Source organism: Stenella coeruleoalba (genome assembly GCF_951394435.1).
Source record: "Stenella coeruleoalba genome assembly, chromosome: 1".
Classification (NCBI taxonomy): Eukaryota; Metazoa; Chordata; class Mammalia; order Artiodactyla; family Delphinidae; genus Stenella; species Stenella coeruleoalba.
Window position 1 is genome coordinate 22,352,354 of NC_137169.1, and position 21,881 is coordinate 22,374,234.

At 49.8% G+C, this 21,881-nt stretch overlaps 1 protein-coding gene across 1 annotated transcript in view; it reads left to right on the top strand.

Moving 5' to 3' along the window:
* Nucleotides 1-757: 757 nt before the first annotated feature.
* OPRD1 (opioid receptor delta 1) overlaps nucleotides 758-21,881 on the top strand; it is a gene marked incomplete at its 3' end in the record, with an annotated part of 36,195 nt that continues 15,071 nt past the window's right edge. The window contains exon 1 of the mRNA XM_079940351.1: nucleotides 758-1,081. Within this exon, the coding sequence (XP_079796477.1) occupies nucleotides 867-1,081 (215 nt within the window). The 5' untranslated portion in view covers nucleotides 758-866. The remainder of the gene's footprint in view (nucleotides 1,082-21,881) is intronic.

The following is a 21,881-nucleotide window of genomic DNA, read 5'->3' on the forward strand; positions in this document are numbered from 1 at the left end:
CTTTCACTTTTCCTCCGTGTGTAACTGTATCTTCATCAGTCTGGTCCTGGGATTGATGTCTGTCTCCTCCACTGGGCTGTAAGGAGGCAGGGGCCGCATCTGGTTTTATGCACTAGTGGCTGCCCAGTAGTACCTGGTTCTTATATTCGGCACCCAAAAAAGATCTGTTGAGCAAATGAATGGAGTAAAAGAAAGCCATGGATAGTAATGGTTATTTACGAAGCATTTACTGTGTACCCGGCACTGAGCTAAGTTCTTTACCCGCATCATCTTACTAATCTCCCCAACAACCCTCTGAAGGAGGTGGTGCGATTATCCTCATTTTTCAGAAGAGAAAAATGAAGGTGAGAGAGGTTAAGTGACTTGCTCAAGGTCACTCTGTTAGTGCAGGAGTGGGAGGTGGGATTCATATAGAGGTCCTTCCAATCCGCAAGCGGCAGAGGATGCAGAAGTGAGTCCCGACTGGGGTGGGGGCGCAACCGAGCCGGCAGAACATCCCTAGGGAGAGAGTGGGTAGCTTCCCTGGCTCCACTCCAAGTTGGTGGTGCAATGCCCGGCCCCCGGTAGCGGGCGCAGACTGGCTGCCGCCTACGGGCCACGTGGTGCGCGCGGCGGGCGCGTCCGAGGAGCCCGCAGCGGCTCCTGTCTCAGAGCGGTCTGGGCTCGGAGAGCGGGCGGGAGCTGGGGGCCGGGCCGGTGCGGGGCGGCGAGGCGGGCGGAGGGGGCGCGGAGATAGCCGGGCTGTCGGGGCGCAGCAGCCGGCGGCGTCGGGGCCGCGGCCTCGTCCCTTGGCGCGCCGCTCGCACCAGGTCTCTGCGCCCAGGGCGCACGGCGGGCAGGGACGCGGCGCCGGCCGCCTGGCCGCCATGGAACCGGCCCCCTCCCCCGACGCCGAGCTGCGGTCCTTGCTCCTCGCCAACGCGTCGGACGCCTTCCCCAGCGCGGGCGCCAATGCGTCGGGGCCGCCGGCAGCACGGAGCGCCTCGTCCCTCGCCCTGGCTATCGCCATCACCGCGCTCTACTCGGCAGTGTGCGCCGTGGGGCTGCTGGGCAACGTGCTCGTCATGTTCGGCATCGTCCGGTGAGTGCGCTGCGGGCTGGTGCGTCGGGCTATGCCCCGGGGTGGGGTGGGGACTATGGACCTGGGACCCTGACCTCAGACCCCGCACTCCCGGGGCCTCTGCACTTCCTGAAGGAGGCGCCCGGGGCTCAGCGGAAAGACCACTTCCATCTCGAGGGGGACGCTGGCGCGCGCGCGCGTGCGCGTGCGTGTGTCTGTGTGTGTGTGTGCGCTCCCGCGTTTAACTAATAACATTTGATCATCTGTTGGCATCCCCTATTTCTCTATCAATCTATGTGGGACAGTTTGGCGACAGTTGTGTGTCTGTCACAGTTTGTCAGTGCGTGATTTTGTTTGTGACAGTACAGATGTGTGTTTGGACCTCCAAAAACCTGGTAGGGGTGGGCGGAGATGCCGGAAGTGCCGTGGGCCTCTGGGGAGATGGCAGTGTGTGGGCTGACTGCACAGGTGAGGGCACAGGAGCGCTTGTGTGACCGCATCATGCGGAGGTGGCACTTACCAAGTCACACTCGGGGATCTTCTGCTGGGGTCCCAGTGTTGGTGTGTGTGCTTGTCTCACACTGTCAGTTTGTGATTCTCTCTGTAGGAGCACGTGACAGTGTGACTTGTTTCTTGTCAGACCCCTGAAACCCTCGGAGGAGGAGAGCATCCAGAGTGGCTTTGGACACTTGTGTTTGTGCACCTGTGTGTGCGTTTGTTAAGGGGTAGCCATGGTTCCTGGGTACAGTGGGCCAGCTAGTCGCTCTCTGCTTCCTTCCCCAGTGGCCCTCTAGTCCATGGCTCTGGACGTGATTCAGAGAGACCTCAGATCCTCCTCACAAATGCTCCCTCTCACCTTCTCCTCCTCTCCTCTAACAGTCTTTTGTTTTATGGAAAAGACAAAAGTGATTTGTTTGGGCTGGAGTGGAGTTTGTACTTTCATCTGAGGAAGTGAAGTTCGCTTCTTGGTATCTATGTTCAGTGCGGGGACCTTCTCAGAGAGTCTAAAACATCATTGGCTTGTCCAAAAGGAGCCTTCCTGACCCAGCTCTTTCAGTGCAGACACTGGCAAAAAGAATTGAAAGGAAACGCCTATCCTTATAACAACAAAGATGCCCGGGTATTTACTGTTAGTTGGAAATGGGTCATCCACGGTGGTTGACCAAGAGTACAACCCTGAACATCTCTGGGCTCTGGTGTCACCAAGCCGGGCAGAAGGCACAGGGCAGATTGTGGATTCTGAGGTGGGAGATGTGAACTGTGGTCTTGGTGCAGTCGCTGATGCCTATCACATTGGGGGCCCATTCCCCCTGCCCCACCATCTGCCCCATCTGCCCCTGTCTGAGGGATAGAGACCCAACCTCCTCAGTTGGGAGTATGAATTCCAGAGTATGGGGTCTCTGCCGGGCAGGGTGCAGCATACAGGAGAGTTGCGTTGGTGTGTGGGTGTTGAGGGAGCTTTGGCGTCGATGACTCCAGGGGAAACTTTGCTCCCCCAGGAAGAGTGGAGGGCACAAGAACGTCCTGTGCTTTCAGTGACGCATCACGAGCCACAGTGGGAAAATTCCCCCAAGCACAGGCAGGATTGAGCTTTGCTTTGCATTTTTGTCGGGGATGCTCCCCCCTTTACCTTCGGAAGTAGCGTGGCATGTAGACTTGGGTCAACCTGAGTGTTAATCCCAGCCACGAACTGGCTCTGTGACTTGGGTAAAACACTTAGTCTCTTTGAGCCTCAGTTTCTTCATCTATAGAATGGGGGAATAACAGAAGCTTCCTCGACAGGGTTTTTGTGAGGTGTCACTGAGCGAGCATATATAATGCAGCTGGCGTGGTGCCTGGACCCAATAAGTGGAAGCTGTGTGTACGATGCGGATGAGTAACTTTCCAGATTCTTCAGAATCCAGTGCCTACGACAGAGGAGAGTGAGGGGGCGCTTGTCCTAAGGTGGGCCTGGGAGTAGCTCTGATTCAGGGAGTCCCAGGTTCCTGGCACTTGCGCTCTCTAGGGGGGCTCTAAGTGCTCTGATCTGGGGAAAGCTGAGTGTCAGTGTGTTCGGTTCCATCTCCGGTCTCTTTCCTGGGGCCTCTGGCTGGTGGGCTGATGAGCATGGCTCCCGCACTACCACTGAGCCAGGGGAGGGCCTCTCACTTCTGAGGGTCCACTCAGGGCAGGCCCTGGGCTCTGCCTGCTAGGGTACTCCAACCAAGCTTCCCAAAATCACATTGTCAAATGCATCTTGGAAGCAGCAGAGCTGGCCCCTCAGGTCCCTGTGTTGCTAAGACATTTCCTGGGCCAACCATCTATGTGATCACTGTATCTCTGGGCCCGACTGATTTAATCCTCACCTACGACCCTGTGGGATAGGCATTGGCATCCCCTTCATTGTCACCTCCATTCTATGGGTGAGGAATCTGCAGTTCAGAGGGAGGCAAGGTGGCCTGTCCCCCTGAGGTCCCACAGCTGGCTCCAGACCCAGAGTAGAACCCTGGTCTTGTCCAGAACTTTTTCCAGAGCTGCCTGGGATAGGGGACAAAGAATTGCATGGAAGGCGGGGGCAGGATCCTGTTCCTCCTCTTGTCCTAGGATTCTCAGAGAATGATGGAGACAAAAGGACGATGAGCCTACACATTATTCAGCACACGTATTTTAGGCTGCCGTCCTTGGGGAGGGGAATGACGGGCCCCTGCACTTAGTCCTTCCCCACTGAAAGGGAGGCTAGGGACGGGGCAGCTGCCTGGGGCTTGGCTTCTGCTGGCAAAGTCCCAAGAGCAGTGCAGGGAGGGGAGCCAGGATGGAGAAAAGCCTCTGGTGTATCTGTGGTTCCCTGACACCCCATGCAGAGCTCAGCCCCACCAATAAGTTACTCAGTTGACTGGTTGAATGAATGAGTGATTGAATGAATGAATTCTGCCTGTCAGTCCTGAGCTGAACCTATCTGGGGAGCAGGGGAAGGTTTGCAAAGGAAGATCCAGAGGACCATTGAGGCAGGAAAGCAGGAGATGTAGTGGCAGAGCTGGCGCTCTGAAGTCAGATGCATCAACGGGCAAATCCTGACTCAAAGCCACTTACTTGCTGTGTATTTGGACGAGTGACTTCACCTTTCGGAAGTTCATTTCTTCACCCGTAAAGTGGAAGTAACAGCAATGCATCTGGGCTTGTGGCGAGGATTCAATAACACGTTGTGTCTGAGCCTTTTAAGCCCTTTGAGAACAGGGAGGGTCTCTATGTGAAGGAATGAAAAGAATTAACTCATTCAAGATATATCCTACGGATGCGCTCTGCTAGATGCTGAGATGATGGTGAGGAAGAAAATCCCCCGTCCCTCCCTCAGGGAGCTCAGGTCTGGGAGAAATAGACGTTCATCAGCCAGCCAGCCAATAGATTTAAGTCTGTAGCCGTGGTGGGGGCCGTGGAAGAGTAGGAAGGAGCTGTGGGAGCCCCCGAAGCGGGGAGGGTCTCACCTGGTCTGGAAGTTCAGGGAAGGCCTCTGAGGAGCTGAAGGATGAGGAGGGGGTAACTAAGTAAAAAGGTGAGGGAAGAGCCTGACGGGAAGCCTGACATGGATGAGGGGCTGAACAAACAGAGCACGGGTATCTCAGAATCCCAGAGCACAAAGCACTCTCCGTTCCCTCCTCCACCCCGCAACTCTGACCCTCTCCTTGGTCCACGGACCCGCCTGAGAAGCCCACTCATCCTTCTGGATACATGAGAGGGGCCTCTGGAAATTGCACTCTGAGCGAACAGCCTGTGGTTCCTGAGCGTTCCGTGAAGTGTGAGCAGGAGTTCTGGGGATGTGTGTCCCCAGGCAGACACTCCCTACCCCTGCAGGCTGAGTTCAGCCGGGGTGCTGACTTGTTGGGTCTTTAGAGCAGACACCCAACAACCCCTCCTCCTGGGTGCAGTCGTACCCTGAGCAGCGCTGGCATCTCAGAGTCCCCATTGGCGGCCCTCTAGGCAGGGTGGAGCGTGAAGGGCTTAAGGACCCCCGCATCTCTGATGGGTGACCCCATCTTCCCTCTACGTGGCGCAGGGCTTCCCAGTTTGCTTGTCCTGAATCCAGTAGGAGATTGGAGTCAATGCTTCTCCACCTGGTCTCTTGTCCGCCTGCCCTGCCCCCGGCCTCCACCTCTCCCTGACCCTGATTTCGGCAGGTTTGCACCTTGCTGTGTCTCTCACCACCCCCATCAGCCCCGCCGGGCCTCCCTGCCTCTTACCAGCCCGGCCTGCCTCTTCATGACTGTTTCAGACTATGCGTTTCTCTGCCCCTTGAGCTCTTCCTGGGCCGGCGTCTCTTCTGACTCTTGTATCAAATGTCAGCTCTGCCACCTGCTAAGATCCTTAGCAGGGTGGATGGCCACTCTGCACCGCAGTTTCTCTATTTATAAAATGTGGATCGTAGCACCTGCCTCAGAGGCACCTTCATCTTAAAGATGACAAGATAACGTTGGTAGAGTGTCGTGCATTCCCTCCCGTCCCAGGTGACTGTGGCACAGAGCAGGGAGGGGAGGTTGGGCCTGGCAGCCTAGTGTGGGGCAGGGCCGTGACAGGTGAGTAAGGCTTCTGGGTGTCCCCTCTGTCTACTACCGAGGTGCCAGGGGTTGCTGGGACAAGTGCTCAGGGTGAGAGCTCTGAGTCCCCGTCCTGCTCTTGGGGACGCAGCGTGAAGCCCTTGCCTTCTTGTCTCCCTCCCCTCTCTTGTCCTGATTGGGGTCTGCGGATGCAGGGCTCCTGGGCCAGGAGAGATCCCAGTGAGGTGACACAGTGCAGTGGTGAAGGTTCATGGCTGGGGGTCAGGTCATGCTGGTCTCCATCCCCGCTCGACCATGTCCCAGTGTTGTGGCTTTGGGCAAACAGCTTAACTCCCCTGAGCCCCATTTCTGCATTTGCAAATTTGGGGTGATCAGGATACATTATTGGGAGCATTAAGTGAGATCATGAATGTGAAGGTCATAGCACAGCACCTGGCACATAGTAGGCCTTCAGTATGTGTCAAATGCCGAGATTAACAGGCACCCCTGCAGCTGCTGCAGGCAGGCAGAGCTGGTGGCTATGAGACCTGACTGTCTACACTTTCCACCTTGGGTCCTTTCCTGTTTCCTGCATCGTCTGCATGTTTACTCATTCAACAAGCCTTTGCTGATGCTGACCCGTGGCAGGCCCGTCCAACCTCAGCTCCCACTGACCAGACTCTCAGCTTAAGCTTCAGCATGGCCTCTGGCCTCTGATGTACCCCCAGGACCCCCTAGTTAGTTACAGCTCCAGGGACAATTGCAGCTTCCTGGAGCTGAGGGAGGCCAGGGGGGCACCTGACCCAGCCAGAGCAGGTGTCTGTGCTGAGTCGTGAAGGAGGAGCAGTAGTTGGCTCCACGGAGAGGGGGGTAGAACATTCCAGGCAGAGGGAACAGCACGAGCAAAGAAAGCTTCAGCAGATGATCGCGTGGCAGAGCTGCAGAGGCCAGGAAGGTTCACCGTGGCAGAATGGAGAGAGCCAGGGGCTGGGCTGGCTGTGAGGCTGCAGAGGCCATAAGGACCAAAGCAGGGAAGGCCTTGCAGACAGGTGTCCTCCTCACCGTGGTTGTCAGCAGTGCCTGCTGTGTGTTGAGCTGCGGCCAGGCCCTGGGGCCAGTGATGCACCCACCGACCTTCCAGAATTCCTGGGGGAGGGTGCAAATATTAGAGGAACTCCATGGACCAGCCCCAGGGGATTGGAGGGAGTCATTCTGGTGAGGGGGGGTGGGGAGGGAGGGTGGAGGAGGGGCCTGGACTCTGGCCCAGCGTGGCTGTGTTAGGGGCCAGAGGCCGTGCTGTGGCTCGAGTTGTGCTAGACAGGTTCTTGGGGCCCATGGTAAGGCAGCCGTGCTGGGAAATGAAGGAGCTTTTGGTCACAGGCCATGGGGAAGAGGACTTTGGAGCAGTCTGTGCAGAATGGAGTTCAAGAAGATTAATTTGCTGTGGGTGGGCTTGGGGTGGATTGGAAGGGGTCAGCTCAGGGTGATGGAAGAGAGCTGGGTGACCTGGGACAGGCCCCAGAAACCCTGGCCTTGGTTGTTCCTTTCTAAGCCGGAGCGCTGTGGGACCTGCAGAAGGCAGGAGGCTGGGCCAGATGAGCTCTGGCGAGGCGAGTGGGAAGGGCAGCAGCCCTGGATGGTGTCCCCGAGCCTCCTGGCCCTGCCCCAGGGCCTAGCTTCCCAGGTCTTGGGTTCATTCCCTGGGGAACATGTGTGACTCACAGACACACCGGGGAGAATCCAGAGGAGTCAGTCCCGCGCTCCTGCCACATGCCAGAGGCTCCTCCAAGCTGCATGACAGGCCTGCGAGGGTATGAGAGGTGAGGGCGGGAAGGCTCCGAGGGAGCCTCTCACAGCCAGAAGGAGGCACACCCAGGTCTTTCTGACTCCCAAACCCCTCCACGTCCACTCTGCCACTGCCATCCATGGGACACATGGGGAATGGAGGCGAGAGCTGGGGCTGTCTAGTTAGAGGAGGGAGGACCAGGGCTGGGGAGGAGGGCAGATTGCTGTCTGCAAACCTCTGAGGCCTCTGTGTGGGGTGACAGCACTTGGGAGTCTGGACGTCATAGCCAGACTGACCTGGGATCACATTTACCAAGAGAGTGAGCTTGGGAGATACATGCATAACCTCTCTGAGCCTCAGTTTTCTCATCTGTGAAATGGGAGTAGCAATAGACCCTCATAGGGTGGTTATGAGAAGTTCATGAGAAGTTCATGAAGTTCATGTGAAGGACTTCAGCACAGAGCCAGGAACTTGGTAAATATTCTATAAACATTTTCTATTATTATGTCTGTTTAGAAGAGGAGTGAGACTTGCTTCTCACTCATTTGATCGACATTTATCGAGCCCCAGAGGAGCTAGAATTATTGGGTGGATGCTACAGGGAAACTTTGTCAGCTCAATACTAGACATTTTTTTTTTTACAGTAAACACATTATCATAAATCACCACAAGTAACACTGTAGTTATTTCAGAAAATACTGAGACGATTAGGCAGCGACAAACATTACCCATAGTCCTACCATAAAGAGAAAAGCTTTGTCGTTTTGGTGTATTTCCTTCCCATCTCTTTCTGTGTCTCTCGCTCTGTGTTTGTTTGTGTGTGTGTGTGTGTGTGTGTGTGTGTTTTAATGACATCTATATCATACTACATTGAAATAATGATCACATCATATGTAATATTTTGTAAGCTGCCTTTTCACATACCATTATGAGTGTATTCTCATGTTATCAAACATTCTTTGAAGACATGATTTTTGACGGCTGCGTTGTATGAATGTTTTCTATATGGGGGGACTTACATCGTTTCTCATATCATGCCAGTCTAAATAATGTGTCTGTGAACGTTCTTGAACCCATATGTTTGTGCACATCTCATATTATTTCTAGAAGAAAGTTTCTAACAGTCAGAGCTCTTCAGGAAGGTACGGGCTGCTGTGTAATATAGGGAGTTTCCTGTCCCTGAAGCTGTGCAAGAGGGCACTGGCAAACCACTGTGTGGAGGTTTGGGTGGAGAAAAGGTAGACATACGTAATTTCAGGCTCCTTTCCCCACAGCTGAGACTGGAGGAAGAATGCTTCTCAGATTCTGTGATCTCAGATTTCCCTTCTCCCCTTCCTGGCGGATGATGCCTGAACTTTAGAGGACGGGGGCTGTGCAAGGGCAAGGCATGATTTCATTAACCTCGGAGTCCTGGGACCTCGAAATCTAATTGGCTACCCAGACATCATAACATGCACAGGAAGAGGGATAATCGTGGCGTAGAGCAGAAAGCCCGGCTTAAATTAGCGATTTATCATCTTGCAGGCTGCAGAGGCCCCAGTACCATCTGGGCGGCATCGGGTGGGGTGGGGTGTCTGCGTTGTGTTCTATTGATTTAGAGCTCCCAGTTCAGCTGCAGAAATCAGCAGCTTTGTCTCTGGCCGGGGTGGGTGTGTGCAGCAAGAATTTTTTCTTCTGTAGCTTCCCAAGTCTTTCTTGATAAGTGGAAGGAACTCAAACTTCAGAGTCCTGTGAGGTCAAAGAGTCCCATTCAATAAACATGACACAGGGAGAGGTAGAAATGGCCTCACTCCCCTCCCCTGCCGAAGTAGCCTTTTCACTAGGGCGTAGAATTTTGAATCACGGATGATTATTCTCTTTATTGCACATTTATTTTGTGCCAGGCACTCTGCTTAGAGATGTATGTATATTATCCTATTTAATCCTCACAGACCTCTATTAGGTGAGTGCAGTTGCCCCCATTTTCTAGATGAGGAAACTCGAGGCTCAGAGAATGTTTGATATAACATGCTCAAAGTCCTGGAGTCGGATTGAAGTCAGGTTATTCTGATCGCAGAGCCTGCACCTTTTTTTTTTTTTAATTGAAGTATAGTCGATTTAAAATGTGTTAATTTCTGCTGTCCAGCAAAGTGATTCAGTTATACATATATATACATTCTTTTTAATATTCTTTTCCATTATGGTTTATCTCAGGATATTGAATGTAGTTCCCGGTACTATACAGTAGGACCTTGTTGTTTATCCATTCTATATATAATAGTTTACATCTGCTAATCCCAAACTCCCAATCCATCCCTCCCCCACCCTCCTCCTCCTTGGCAACCACAAGTCTGTTCTTTATGTCTGTGAGTCTGTTCTTTTTTTTTGGCGGGGGGGTGGTATAGTTGTTTTACAATGTTGTGTTAGTTTCTACTGTACAGCAAAGTGGAGTTCCCTGTGCTATACAGCATGTTCTTATTAGTTCTCTATTTTATACACATCAGTGTATACATGTCAATCCCAATCTCCCAATTCATCCCACCCCCCCACCCCCACCCCCACTTTCCTCCCTTGGTATCCATATGTTTGTTCTTTATATCTGTGTCTCTATTTCTGCCTTGTAAACTGGTTCGTCTGTACCATTTTTCTAGATTCCACATGTATGCATTAATATACGATATTTGTTTTTCTCTTTCTGACTTATTTCACTCTGTATGAGAGTTTCTAGATGCATCCACGTCTCAACAAATGACCCAATTTTGTTCCTTTCTGTGGCTGAGTAATATTCCATTGTATATATGTACAACATCTTCTTTATCCATTCGTCTGTCGATGGGCATTTAGGTTGCTTCCATGACCTGGCGATTGTAAATAGTGCTGCAGTGAACTTTGGGGTGCATGTGTCTTTTTGAATTATGGTTTTCTCTGGGTAAATGCCCAGTAGTGGGATTGCTGGGTCATATGGTAATTCTATTTTTAGTTTTTTAAGGAACCTCCATACTGTTCTCCATAGTGGCTATATCAATTTACATTCCCACCAACAGTGCAAGAGGGTTCCCTTTTCTCCACACCCTCTCCAGCATTTATTGTTTGTAGATCTTCTGATGATGCCCATTCTAACTGATGTGAGGTGATACCTCATTGTAGTTTTGATTTGCATTTCTCTAATAATTAGTGATGTTGAGCAGCTTTTCATCTGCTTCTTGGCCATCTGTATGTCTTCTTTGGAGAAATGTCTATTTAGGTCTTCTGCCCATTTTTTGATTAGGTTGTTTTGTTTTTTTTAATATTGAGCTGCATGAGCTGTTTATATATTTTGGAGATTAATCCTTTGTCCTTTGATTCATTTGCAGATATTTTCTCCCATTCTGAGGGTTGTCTTTTCATCTTGTTTATGGTTTCCTTTGCTGTGCAAAAGCTTTTAAGTTTCCTTAGGTCCCATTTGTTTATTTTTGTTTTTATTTCCATTACTCTAGGAGGTGGATCAAAAAAGATCTTGCTGTGGTTTATGTCAAAGAGTCCTCTTCCTATGTTTTCCTCTAAGTGTTTTATAGTGTTCGGTCTTACATTTAGGTCTTTAATCCATTTTGAGTTTATTTTTGTGTATTGTGTTAGGGACTGTTCTAATTTCATTCTTTTACATGTAGCTGTCCAGTTTTCTCAGCGCCACTTATTGAAGAGACTCTTTTCTCCATTGTATAACCTTGCCTCCTTTGTCATAGATTGGTTGACCATAGGTGCATGATCCATTCATCTGTCGAAGGACGTTTAGGTTGTTTCTGGGCTTTCTATCCTGTTCCATTGATCTATATTTCTGTTTTTGTGCCAGTACCATACTGTCTTGATTACTGTAGCTTTGTAGTATAGTCTGAAGTTAGGGAGTCTGATTCCTCCAGCTCCGTTTTTTTTCTCAAGATTGCTTTGGCTATTTGGGGTCTTTTGTGTCTCCATACAAATTTTAAGATTTTTTGTTCTAGTTTTGTAAAAAACACCATGGTAATTTGATAGGGAGCGTATTAAATCTGTAGATTGCTTTGGGTAGTATAGTCATTTTCACAATATTGATTCTTCCAATCCATGAACATGGTATATCTCTCCATCTGTTTGTGTCATCTTTGATTTCTTTTATCAGTGTCTTTTTTTTTTTTTTTTTTTTTTGCGGTACGTGGTCCTCTCACTGTTGTGGCCTCTCCCATTGTGGAGCACAGGCTCCGGACGCGCAGGCTCAGTGGCCATGGCTCACGGGCCCAGCCGCTCTGCGGCATGTGGGATCTTACCGGACCGGGGCACGAACCCGTGTCCCCTGCATCGGCAGGCGGACTCTCAACCACTGCACCACCAGGGAAGCCCTTATCAGTGTCTTATAGTTTTCTGAGTACAGGTCTTCTACCTCCTTAGGTAGGTTTATTCCTAGATATTTTATTCTTTTTGTTGCAGTGGTGAATGGGATTGTTTCTTTAATTTCTCTTTCTGATCTTTCATTGTTAGTGTATAGGAATGCAAGAGATTTCTGTGCATTAATTTTATATCCTGCAACTTTACCAAATTCATTGATTAGCTCTAGTAGTTTTCTGGTGGCATCTTCAGGATTTTCTATGTATAGTATCATGTGAGTCTGTTTCATAGATGGGTTCATTTGTGTCATATTTTATTTTTGTTTTTTTTTTGCGGTACGTGGGCCTCTCACTGTTGTGACCTCTCCCGTTGCGGAGCACAGGCTCCGGACATGCAGGCTCAGTGGCCATGGCTCATGGGCCCAGCCACTCCGCGGCATGTGGGATCTTCCCGGACCGGGGCACGAACCCATGTCCCCTGCATCGGCAGGCGGACTCTCAACCACTGCGCCACCAGGGAAGCCCTGTGTCATATTTTAGATTCTACATATAAGTGATATCATATAGTATTTATCTTTCTCTCTCTGATTTACTTCACTTAGTATGATAATCTCTAGTTGCACCCATGTTTCTGCAAGTGGCATTATTTCATTCTTTTTTATGGCTGAGTAGTATTCCATTGTATTTTTGTACCATGTCTTCTTTATCCATTCATCTGTCGATGGACGTTTAGGTTGTTTCTATGTCTTGGCTGGCTATTGTAAATAGTAGAGCTCGCACTTTTAACCATTGCCCTGACCTCTGCCATCTTGTATATCAAGTTTAGCCCCTCTGATTTACAAATGAGTAAACTGAGGCCTGGAGAAATTCTGTGTCTTTTGAGTCAGTGGCCAAGGCAGGACTGGAACTTGCCTTTCCTAACCCCTTGCCTTCTCTTGCATCTGTTTCCATGCTTGGGATTACCTGGGCTAAGGGAGAGCCAAAGGGTGGCTGGGAATAGGAGTAGCTGGGAGCATGAGACGTTAGTTCCTACACAAGGCAGTCCAGCTTGGGGGCCACTGACAACACCTAAGAGGCCCAACGAACCCGAGTTCCCTGGGGCAAGGCCAGCATCTAGTGAAGCAGCCATATCCTTCAGAGATTGGATTCCAATCCAGGTCTGCTTCTTGCTGGCTTTCCATCCTTAGGCTCACCTCACAGAGCCCGTTTTCTTATCTGTGAAATAGGGATGATAGAAAAACACCTACATTGCAGGTAAACATACATTCAGCAACTCTTCCTAAGTATCAGGCAGAGTTCTAGGTGCTAGGTATGCAACAATGATCAAGACACAGTCCCTGTCCTCATGGAGCTGACATTCTAGTGGGGAAAAGATAGACAATAAAGAAATAGATGTAAGGCCTATAGGCAATGAAGTCAACTGAAACAGGCATGGTGACAGAGTGGCGGGGCTGCAGATGTAGATGGGGAGGTTGGGGAGGAGGAGACAATTGAGCAGAGGTCAGTTGCTAGGAGGAAGTGTTTTAGCAGGGGGAACAGTGAGGGCAAAAGTTAAGGGAGATGATGTATGGCCTAAGCACAGGGCCTGGCCCATAACAGGAAATTGTTGGTGATAATGATGCCTTTTGGCTGGTTGCCTAGGACTTGGGAACAGGGGCAAGGATTAAGCCAAGGGAAAGAAACTGCTTCTGCCGGCCAGGCCAGATGCCCCTGCAGGACAGATGGAGGTAATTTGTTTCCCTTGGTTACAAAAACTCATCTTCCTGAAGTGCTAGGAAATGCCCCACATCTAGTGATTTTCCATTCCTCCCAGTGAAGAGGGAGCAGAGCCCACACGTGGTCAGAGGGCTGTCCTGCTGGGAGGGGCAGGTGGCCACAAGACGCTTCCTCCACAGGCTCAGGCCTGGTCATCCCAGGTACGAGAGAGGTCAACAGCAAAGAATGGCATATTGACTTGTCGGACTTAACACCAAAAATAGCACTGCTGACCTTTCTTGAGGGCTGACAAGGTGGGCAGCTCTGTGCCGAGCGCCTCACATAAATGATCTCATTTAATTCTCCCAATTCTTTGAGCTTGGTACCATGTTTCTCTCCATTTGACAGATGAGGCCACTGAGGCTCAGAGGTGATAATCCACTTGCTGAGGGCAGAATCAGCCTTGGGTAAATGGCAGAATCAGCCTTGAACTGAGGCGCCTTGATTCCCGGAGCCCACTCATGCAGTGTCCAAGAAGGAACGTCCGTGAAGGAGGTCAAACTCATGATACCCTCTGATCCCAAATGTGGAAAAATGACTTTGTCACACACGCAGGGATTGGGAGAGGCCATGGAGCAGGACTGATTTATCGTTATTAAAATACTGAATTATTGGGCTTCCCTGGTGGCGCAGTGGTTGAGAGTCCGCCTGCCGAGGCAGAGGACACGGGTTCGTGCCCCAGTCCGGGAAGATCCCACATGCCGCGGAGCAGCTGGGCCCGTGAGCCATGGCCGCTGAGCCTGTGCTCTGCAGCGGGAGAGGCCACAACAGTGAGAGGCCCGCGTACTGCAAAAAATAAAAAAATAAATAAAATAAAATACTGAATTATTAATTAATAAAACAAAAGTGAGACTCTATTGTGTGTCAGGCAGAAGGAAGTATAAGTGATGCCCAGCATGGCCAAAGGCCTAGAGGTGGGAAGCCTGGGCTTTTCAGAACACATGACTTTAGACCGTGGTTCTGTCCACCCTGCGCTTCTGGACAAGCACCTCTTCTCTTTGGGCTATAGGTTTCTTCTGTGAACGAAATGGGAATGTATTGATACCCACTTTTCCCGGTGGGTGTGAGTCAAAGGAGAGAATGTGTGTGAAGCGGTCTGCATGGGGCCTGCCTTGCCCATTGTCCTCAAGGAGTGGCCCTGGTGGGTGAGGCGTGGGGCGGGGTGGGAGGGTACAGATTAGGCAAACCGTAGCATCCATATGAGGCCACTAAGAATGCAAAACTTGAGGGCAATTTTTTTACATGGAATTATGGGATTGGAACATTTACTTGACAATGGTAAGTACTCAAAGTAATTAAGAATTCACCCATTACAACTGTGGCAAAAATGAGCGTGCGTTTTTTTCTTTTTTTTAATACATTTATTTATTTATGTATTTATTTTTGGCTGCATTGGGTCTTCGTTGCTGTACGGGCTTTCTCTAGTTGAGGAGAGCAGGGGCTACTCTTCGTTGCGGTGTGAGGGCTTCTCATCGCGGTGGCTTCTCTTATTGCGGAGCACGGGCTCTAGGCACATGGGCTTCGGTAGGTTTTATTATTTTTTTTACCTTTTTTAAATATAAAAGTTTTATTGAGATATAATTCACATACCATACAATTCACCCATTTAAAGTATAGCAACAGAGTTGTGTAACCATCATCACAACCAATTTTAGTACATTTTCATCACCTCAAAAAGAAACCCCATAACCACAAATAGTCACTCCCTTACCACGCCCTGCCCCAGACCTGGGTAACCACCAATCTACTTTCTGTCTCTGTAGATTTGCCAAATCTGGACATTTACTATAAATGAAATCATACAATATGTTGGGCTTCAGTAGTTGTGGCACGTGGGCTCAGTAGCTGTGGCTCGCAGGCTCTGGAGCGCAGGCTCAGTAGTTGTGGTGCACGGGCTTAGTTGCTCCGTGGCATGTGGGATCTTCCCGAACCAGGGCTCGAACCTGTGTCCCCTGCACTGGCAGGCGGATTCTTAACCACTGCGCCACCAGGGAAGTCCCAAGCATCCGTTTTGGCCCTATTACCATGCTCCATACAGGAGACCATCCATGCAAAATCTCACTTAATCTTCACGACACTTCTGTGAGGTAGGAACCATCTGCCTACCTCAGATGAAGAAGCTGAGGCTCAGGGATATAAGACTTTTGCCCAAGGACCCCAAGGTTAGCAAGTGATTGCAGGGCCTGCCCTCTTCATTGGATCACGCTGCCTCTCATCACACTGGACCCCTGAAACAACCCAGCGTGGTGGCAGTTGTCATTGTCCTTTTCCGGGTGAGGAGATGGTGCGGCTTCCTGGCGCCATCCTTAGCCTACAGCATGGCTTTCGGGTCTGTATCCGTCAAGGTCCTACCAGAAGAGAAAAAAGACCAGTAAGATAGATTTTGAGGAACTGGCTGATGCGATTGTGGGGTCTGGCTGGGCAAGTCTGAAATTTGTAGGGTGGGCTGGCAGGCTGGCAACTCTCAGGCAGGAGGAATTTCTTCTTCTTCTGGGAAACCTCAGTTTTGCTCTTAAGGCAGACCCTCATTATCATGGATAATCTCCTTCAAGTCAACTGATTGCAGATGTTAATGACATCTACAACATCCCTTCACAGCAACACCTCGATTAGTGTTTGATTAAATAACTGGGTACTATAGCCCAGCCACTTTGACACATAAAATGAATTACCATCCCAGGGTCAGACAGACCTGGGCTTGTGTCCTGGTCCTACAACCTATAGGCTGTGTGACCTTGGGCAAGTTTATCTGCCTCTCTGAGCCTCAGAGTCCCCTTGTCTGCCAAATGCAGTGATAGTGCTTACTACCCTCATTTGTTGTGAGGATTAAGTGCAATGATGTAAATCAAGTACTTTCATCCAGTGCCTGTCATATAGGAAGAGGGGAGATGCACAGAAACATTGATGGTCTTGAAATGGGTGTTTTCTAGTTGTAGTGTAATTGCTTGTTCCTGTGTTTGACTTCCATTTTAGACTGGTGGCTCCTGGAGGGCAGGAACTGTATCCCCTTCATCTTCTTTCCTGTTTCCTAGCCCAATCCCTGACTCTAAGGAGGCATCACTGAGTGTTTCTTAAATATCTAGTTGGCACTTTGTTAATGAAATTCCCTCTGTGGGGTTCTTGGGATCTATAATAAAAATCCCCCAACTACAAGAGGGAAAGCAGACATGTAGGAACCTCAGGCCTCTGTTTCCTCTAGAGAAACCCCTTACTTTTCGGCTTAGTAAGTCTTTCCTCCAGGGAGCCTTCTTTGATGCCTCCTCTGTGTTCCCACAGTGTCCTATGTGTCCCCCATCAGAGACCATACACTTTTCAAACCGCTGATCGCTCATTTCTCTCTCTCTCTCCCCGAATGAGGGGGTGTGGGGTGGAGCGAGCATCCTTTGTTTGTAGCTGGAACCCCAGCCTAGGGTCTGATACTCATGCAGCATGTCAGTGCATGTTTGTAGGAGGGACATGTCCTATTTCCAGAGACCCATGGGCCGACATGCCACACTTAAGGAAATCTGCTTTTCCAGGGCTTCTGTTGTGTCTGGCTGCCCCACGCCCTGGTCCAGCCATCCTTATGCCGGAAGCAGAGCCAGGGTGATGGAGAAGAACTTCTCTTCCCTGCATCCCATGAGCATGTTGTGGTTCTTGAACTGAACCGAACAAGGCGTCTGCCCTGTTTATTGCTGAGCGCGCCCTGGTCGGCCTCCCCGCTCAGGTGCGGCTCAGGAGCTCTGTATAGCCATGTTCCAGTCCTTAATCTTCTGTTGGTGACACACTCGCTGGGCCTCGTTATAATTAAGCACTTTCCTTCCTCAAGGTTTGCCAAAACTGAGATGGCTAATTCGTTTCTGGCCTCTCGCCACTCCCGTGGAATGGTGGGCAGGGTTGTAGCTCCCAGCGCTTGCTGCCCAGCCCTGCTTGTTTTGCCAGCCAGAAGAGCAGCCACCCTTTGTCTACAAATAGAGGGAGCCCCAGCTGGACCCAGTTTTATTTAAACTGCTTATCCCCTCGCGTGGGCAGAGCCTTTGGGATCCCTGCTGTAGCTCTGCCTTGGTTTCCTCATTTGTAAAACAAAGGGGTTGAACTTGACAGACAGGGAGAAGATGGGGTAGAAGTCAGGACTCTGGGTTCTGGAGTCAACCCAGGCCTCACCTAGGCCCTGCCACTCCCAGCTGCGGGACTCTGGGTAAGTTACTTCATCCCTCTGAGCCTCAACATTGCTCACCTGTAAAATGGGGAGAATAATGCTTACCTCCTGTGATGGTTGTATAGATTCAGTGGGATAGTGAACACCCATGTGGCCCTTAGCAGGGCAGCTGGCGCATAGTAAGTGCTCAGTAAATCAGCCATCTTTCCTTTCAGTGCCAACAATCTGTATTCCTGATGAAAAGAGTTGTTATGTTGGGAGAGCTGTGGAGTGGAGCAATTTTAACAGACATTGCTGGCAAGATGATTAACCCCTCTGTATCAGTTTCCTAGGGCTGTCATAACAAATTACCATAAACTAGGTGGTTTAAAACAACAGAAATGTTTTCTTTATAGTTCAGGAGGCTGAAGAAGTCAGAAATCAACAGGGCCATCTCCCTCTGAAGGCTCTGGGGAAGAATCCTTCCTCGCCCAGCTTCTGGTGGTTGCCGGCAATCCTTGGTATCCCTTGAACTTGCAGCTGTATCATTCCAATTTTTGCCTCTGTTTTCACATGGCCATGTCCCTCTGTGTGTGTCTCTGCATCATATTGGATTTAGGGCCCACCCTAATCTAGTATGACCACATCTTAATGAATTATATCCGCAAAGACCCTAATTCCAAATAAGGTCACATTCTGAGGTTCTAAGTAGACATGAATTTTGAGGGCAACTGTTCAACCCAGTACGCTCTCCAAGGCTCACTTTCCTCCTCTGTATGGAGATGATAATAGTAGCAATTTCATAAGGTTGTTGGAGTGATTGAATGAGATAATCTATGTAAATGTCATGGTAGGAGACAATAGAATACATCAGGCCTGTGTAAGCACTGAGTCAGTGTAGCTGCTGTGATGGAGATGGTGGCAAAGATGATGACAGTAATGGGAACAGTTCCATCCATGGACCCACCCTACATTGGTTAATCACTGGACACAGGGACATAGAACGTAGGCCAGGGCCTTGTCAGGAGCTCTGAAGCCTTGGATAGGAGCCCCTGTTTCTTTTTGGCCTCAGCCACCTTGAATCCTCATCTGAGACTTAGCTCCTGGGAGGGCAGCTTGGAGAAGTAGAAAGACCTTGGGCTCTCAGAAGTCAGGGAAACTGATACCCTGTGTAACATTGCACAATTGTCTTTCCCTCTCCAGGCCTCAGTTTCCCTATCTGTAAAGTGGGAGAGGAGGTTGGAACTCAGTGTTAGATCAGAGCCTCTTCTAGTATTGAAGTTCCAGCACAGGACTCTGTGTCCCACCCCAATGGTAGTAGGTTATCAAGGGCCAGGAAAGGAGTCAGGAGCCTGGGACCGCAGGGCAGCTCATCAGGTGTCATTCTGGGCCCACTTTCCTCATCTGAACAAGAAGAGAAGCCACTGTGATATGAGTGTACCAGGCAGTGTGCTAGGGACATCATAGGCATGAACTCATTCCACACTCACCACACCCTCAAGCAGTAGGATGCTTATACCCACTTCACAGAGGAGCATACTGAGGCTCAGAGAAGTTAGAACTCACCCAAGGTCATACAGTGAGAGGTAGAGCTGGGGCTTAAATCTAGATGTGTCTTGTGCCAAAGTCCACGCTTCTCCTTGGCTGCGCTTTTACTGTATCAGTTTCCTAGAGCTGCTGTAACACATTAGCGGGACTTAATGGCTTAAGACAACAGAAGTTTACCCTCTTACAGTTCTGGAGACCAGAAGTCCAAATGGTGTATTCAGGGCTGCATTCCCTCTGAAGGCCCTTGGGGCAAATCCTTCCTTTCCTCTTCAGCTTCTGGTGGTGCCAGCAGTCCTTGGCTTGTGACTGCATCGCTCTTATTTCTAATCTCTGCTTCCATCTTCACATGGCCTTCTCTTCTCCCTGTGTGCTGTGTGTCTCTTACAAAGACACTTGTCATTAGAGTTAGGGCCCACCCATATAATCCAGGGTGGTCTCAAGATCCTTAACTTAATTACATATGTAAAGATCCTTTTTCCAAATAAGACGAAGTTCACAGGTTCTGGGGGTTGGGACGTGGACTTGTCTTTTAGGGGCCACCATTCAACCCACTACAGTTATTAAAGCCTTGGTGGTGACAGTATCTGCTGGAGGTGCAGGGAGCGGGGAATTTCTGGAACGGCTTAGAAGTAGAAAAGAGAGGGATACTTCCCTGGTGGTCCAGTGGTTAAGACTCTGTGCGTCCACTGCAGGGGGTGCCAGTTTGATCCCTGGTCAGAGAACTAAGATCCTGCTTGCCGCTTGGTGCAAATAAAAAAAAATGTAGGAGAGGAACAAAGTTGTGAGCCAAGGAGGCCAGTCTGGGGACCATGAGTGACAGGGGGTGTGGCTTAAGCTGGTGTTCCACCAGCAGTGATGTCAGTGAGGTAATAAATACACACAAACCACGTCTGAAAAAAAGAAAAAGAAAAGAAAAACAAGTAAAAAAAGAAAAAAAAAGAACCCTCCCCGCCCCCCACCCCCCACCCCATGCCACATCTGCGTATGGTGAATACAGCCAGCCATGGGGCGGAAACCTGAAAACTTGTCCACAGAGGCCACCCTTCCTATTGTGACATGTGTCTACATTAATGACTTTGAGGTTATAGATCCCACAGAAAATGGATTTGGCCTTCCTTACTTGCCTGGAGAGATGGGACAAGGCCTGGCCTGAGTGCCTGTGATGTGATTTACCTGCATCATCTTGGGCTCTCCCTTAACCTAGATGGTGGTATCATCTGTTTTTTTTTTTTTTTATAAATTTATTTATTTAATTTTTGGCTGTGTTGGGTTTTTGTTGTTGTGCACAGGCTTTCTCTAGTTGTGGCGAGCGGGGGCTGCTCTTCGTTAAGGTGCACGGCTTCTCACTGCAGTGGCTTCTCTTGTTGCGGAGCACAGGCTCTAGGCGCGTGGGCTTCAGCAGTTGTGGCGCACGGGCTTCAGTAGTTGTGGCACGTGGACTCAGTAGTTGTGGTGCCCGGGCTTAGTTGCTCCACAGCATGTGGGATCTTCCCGGACCAGGGCTCGAACCCGTGTCCCCTGCATTGGCAGGTGGATTCTTAACCACTTCGCCACCAGGGAAGTCCCGTGGTATCATCTTTACTCAGATAATCACACTCTTGAATGCATGAGGCCCAACCGAGATGAGGGCTCCAAGGAATGGCTACACGGCGTGAGAAGGCAGCTCACCAACTGGGCAGAACCCCTAACGCATACTGAGCACTTGTACTAACTCAGGTCTCATCATAGCTGGGTGAAGTGTGTATAGTTTTTTTTTTTTTTAATAAATTTATTTATTTTATTTATTTATTTTTGGCTGCATTGGGTCTTCGTTACAGTGCACAGCCTTCTCATTGCGGTGGCTTCTCTCGTTGTGGAGCACGGGCTCTAGGAGCGTGGGCTTCAGTAGTTGCACCATGTGGGCTCAGTAGTTGTGGCTCACAGGCTCTAGAGCGCAGGCTAGGTAGTTGTGGCGCACGGGCTTAGCTGCTCCGTGGCATGTGGGATCTTCCCGGACCAGGGATCGAACCCGTGTCCCCTGCAATGGCAGGCGGATTCTCAACCACTGTGCCACCAGGGAAGCCCCTGTGTACTGTTAATATCTTTATTTTCCAAGACGTGGAAGGGAGAAGGGTTAGGTTTAGATTCTGTGATTCTGTGAGCAGAACCAGGAAAAATGGTGCCAGGTGAGAAGGAGGCAGTTTTCAGCTCAAATAAAACAAAGAACTTGTTATCCTGTGAGTGGTCCCAACAATAGGATGGACTGTGCCTACAGGTGGTGAGTTCCCCATCTCTGGATATACTCAAGCAGAAGCTGCGTAGCCATTTGTCTGGAGTGCTACAGAGGGAATGCCCTCACTGTGAAGTTTCCTTCTATCTCTGAGATTCTAGGAATTTTCCCCAAGGAAACCATCAGATATCCGTGTGCACAAAGATGTTTATCACACTATTATTTATAATAACGAAAAGGCAGAGACAACCTACATGTCTTTTAAAGGGGGATTTATTAAGTAACTGTATTCAGGAACTTTAGTGTCTATAAGTGAGACCAGCTCTAGCCTGTAGTCTGTTTCTGTGTGGTCCTTGGGCTAAAGATGGTTTTTACACTTTTAAAGGCTTGTAAAAAAAAAAAAAAAAGAACAAAAGCAAGAAACAGAAGAATATGCATCCAGGCCTCCCAAGTATTCGGCCTCCCAAGCCTAAAATATTTACGCTCTGGCTCTTTACAGAAAAAGCCTGTTGACCTCTAGACTAGAATAACAATCGGTCACCAAAAATTATATTAATTTGTATCTGTGGATATAGAAAGATGGTC